This window comes from Vollenhovia emeryi, unplaced genomic scaffold, assembly GCF_000949405.1.
Source record: "Vollenhovia emeryi isolate VEMERY1.0 unplaced genomic scaffold, V.emery_V1.0 DF943969.1, whole genome shotgun sequence".
NCBI classification, from domain to species: Eukaryota; Metazoa; Arthropoda; class Insecta; order Hymenoptera; family Formicidae; genus Vollenhovia; species Vollenhovia emeryi.
In genome coordinates, this window is record NW_011962397.1 from 984 (window position 1) to 2,765 (window position 1,782).

Here is a 1,782-nt window from a genome sequence, read left to right on the forward strand (position 1 = left end):
GTAAAGTTTACTAATCTCAAGTTCAGTAACTTTTACTCTGATTGGTCAAATTTCAATCTAATCCCAATCCCAATCCGTAGTCTGATACGGGTCTTAAGGCTGGTCTACAATACATGGAGTAAGCTGGAGTAAGGAGTAGGAGTAAGGAAATAAATCCATTTTATTTCTTACTCCTACTTCAGCTCTTAGGTTTACTCTCGGTGAATCAAAGTGCCATCGATTAGTGTTACAAATATTTTAAAAACCATGCCCGTATTTCAGCTTCCTCACACCAAAAGCTAGAAGCTTTAGGGCTCTCTCTTACTCTTTACTCCAAGCTTACTCCACGTATTGTAGACGACGCATTACAGAAAAGTTGATTATAGCTATTCGCATTGGCTTTAAGCCTTGTGTCCACGATGCTGGAATTTGATCCAAGTTCTAGTTCTGAGAAATGTGTAGCCAATCAACTCGCAGCTATTCCATAAAAAGCTGCAACTTGGATCAAGTTCTAGCTCCAAGAAATGTATAGCCGATCAACTTGCAGCTTTTTATGGAATAGCTGCGAGTTGATTGGCCGCAAATTTCTCAGAACTAGAACTTGGATCAAGTTCCAGCATCGCGGACACAGGCTCTTAAACCAATCGACTTTGAACCTTTCTGTCGGAGCAGAATTTTCGTATACGTTTCCCGTTGGAATGAATTAAAGAATCGAGCCCCCGAGCGTATTTACAGAATGTCCGAGCGATTGTTACACTTTACCGCGGCCTCCCCTTCAGTACGCGTGCGCGAAAAAGAGCGGCCCGTCTAGCGACACTGCTCTCCAGAGCTGCTCCAGGCCTCCAGTCCGGTCGCGGTCTCAAAAATCGAACGTGTCCAGCCACTCCAGCCAGTCCCAGTGCGGCCAGTGCGCTCGGCATTCTCGGCGGGCGCGCACGTCTGTAAAAGCTGAAATTTCATGCAAGCGAAGAAAAGCTGGCGTTTACCCCCACTCCATCACAACACAAAGCAGCGTTGAAAAGCTGACGCTACCGCCTCTTCCCTTTTCATGGAGCGAAGAAAAGCTGGCGTTTTACCCCCACTCCACGCAATGCAAAGTAGCATTGAAAAGCTAACGCTACTTAACCTAACAAGTTAACTCCGTATAATAAAATGGATTATTCCAATTATTATAGACAGTATATCGAATACGTGGAGTGTTATAGACGTACAGTGGCAGCTACAGTTGCAGCAGAGGTCATAAAGAGGCGACGCATAGCTGCTGCAGCTTTTATGATGCATTTATCAAAAAAGAAAAAAATATATGAGAAGAAAAAATATTGGGTAGCACCCATTTTCGAAAATCGTAACGAGCACCGTTTTTTCTTTGCGTCGGTCCCGAGATTAAGATTGGAGGATTTACGATTTCATAATTATTTTCGAATGAGTGCAACTCAGTTTGAAGAATTGTTGGGCATGATTGGACCAACAATACAGAAGCAGGACGTCGTTCGACAATGCATCTCACCATCTGAACGGTTGGCATTAACATTGAGGTTTGTTTTTCTTGATTCAAATTTAATTTTGTTGAATTTAGCGTTTTATAAGTAACAACCCAGCCAGAACGTTGATGTCGATTTGACGTCGGAGACGTCTAATAGATGTCTAACAGACGTCTGTTGGACGTCAAATCGACATGATGTTCTGCCTGGGAATGTTATATATTTTTGCTTAATACATAAATATTGTTATATCATATATAAAATATAGATTTCTTGCTTCCGGGGACTCTGTGACATCCCGAGCAGCACATTAACATTGGTC

At 42.6% G+C, this 1,782-nt stretch overlaps 1 protein-coding gene across 1 annotated transcript; it reads left to right on the forward strand.

Moving 5' to 3' along the window:
* The first annotated feature begins 808 nt into the window (after positions 1 to 808).
* On the forward strand, positions 809 to 1,782 carry LOC105564490. Its single transcript, XM_012016897.1, has 2 exons — positions 809 to 1,514; positions 1,729 to 1,782. The coding sequence occupies exons 1-2, from the start codon at positions 1,132 to 1,134 to the stop codon at positions 1,772 to 1,774; spliced, it is 429 nt and encodes a 142-aa protein (XP_011872287.1). The 5' UTR covers positions 809 to 1,131; the 3' UTR covers positions 1,775 to 1,782.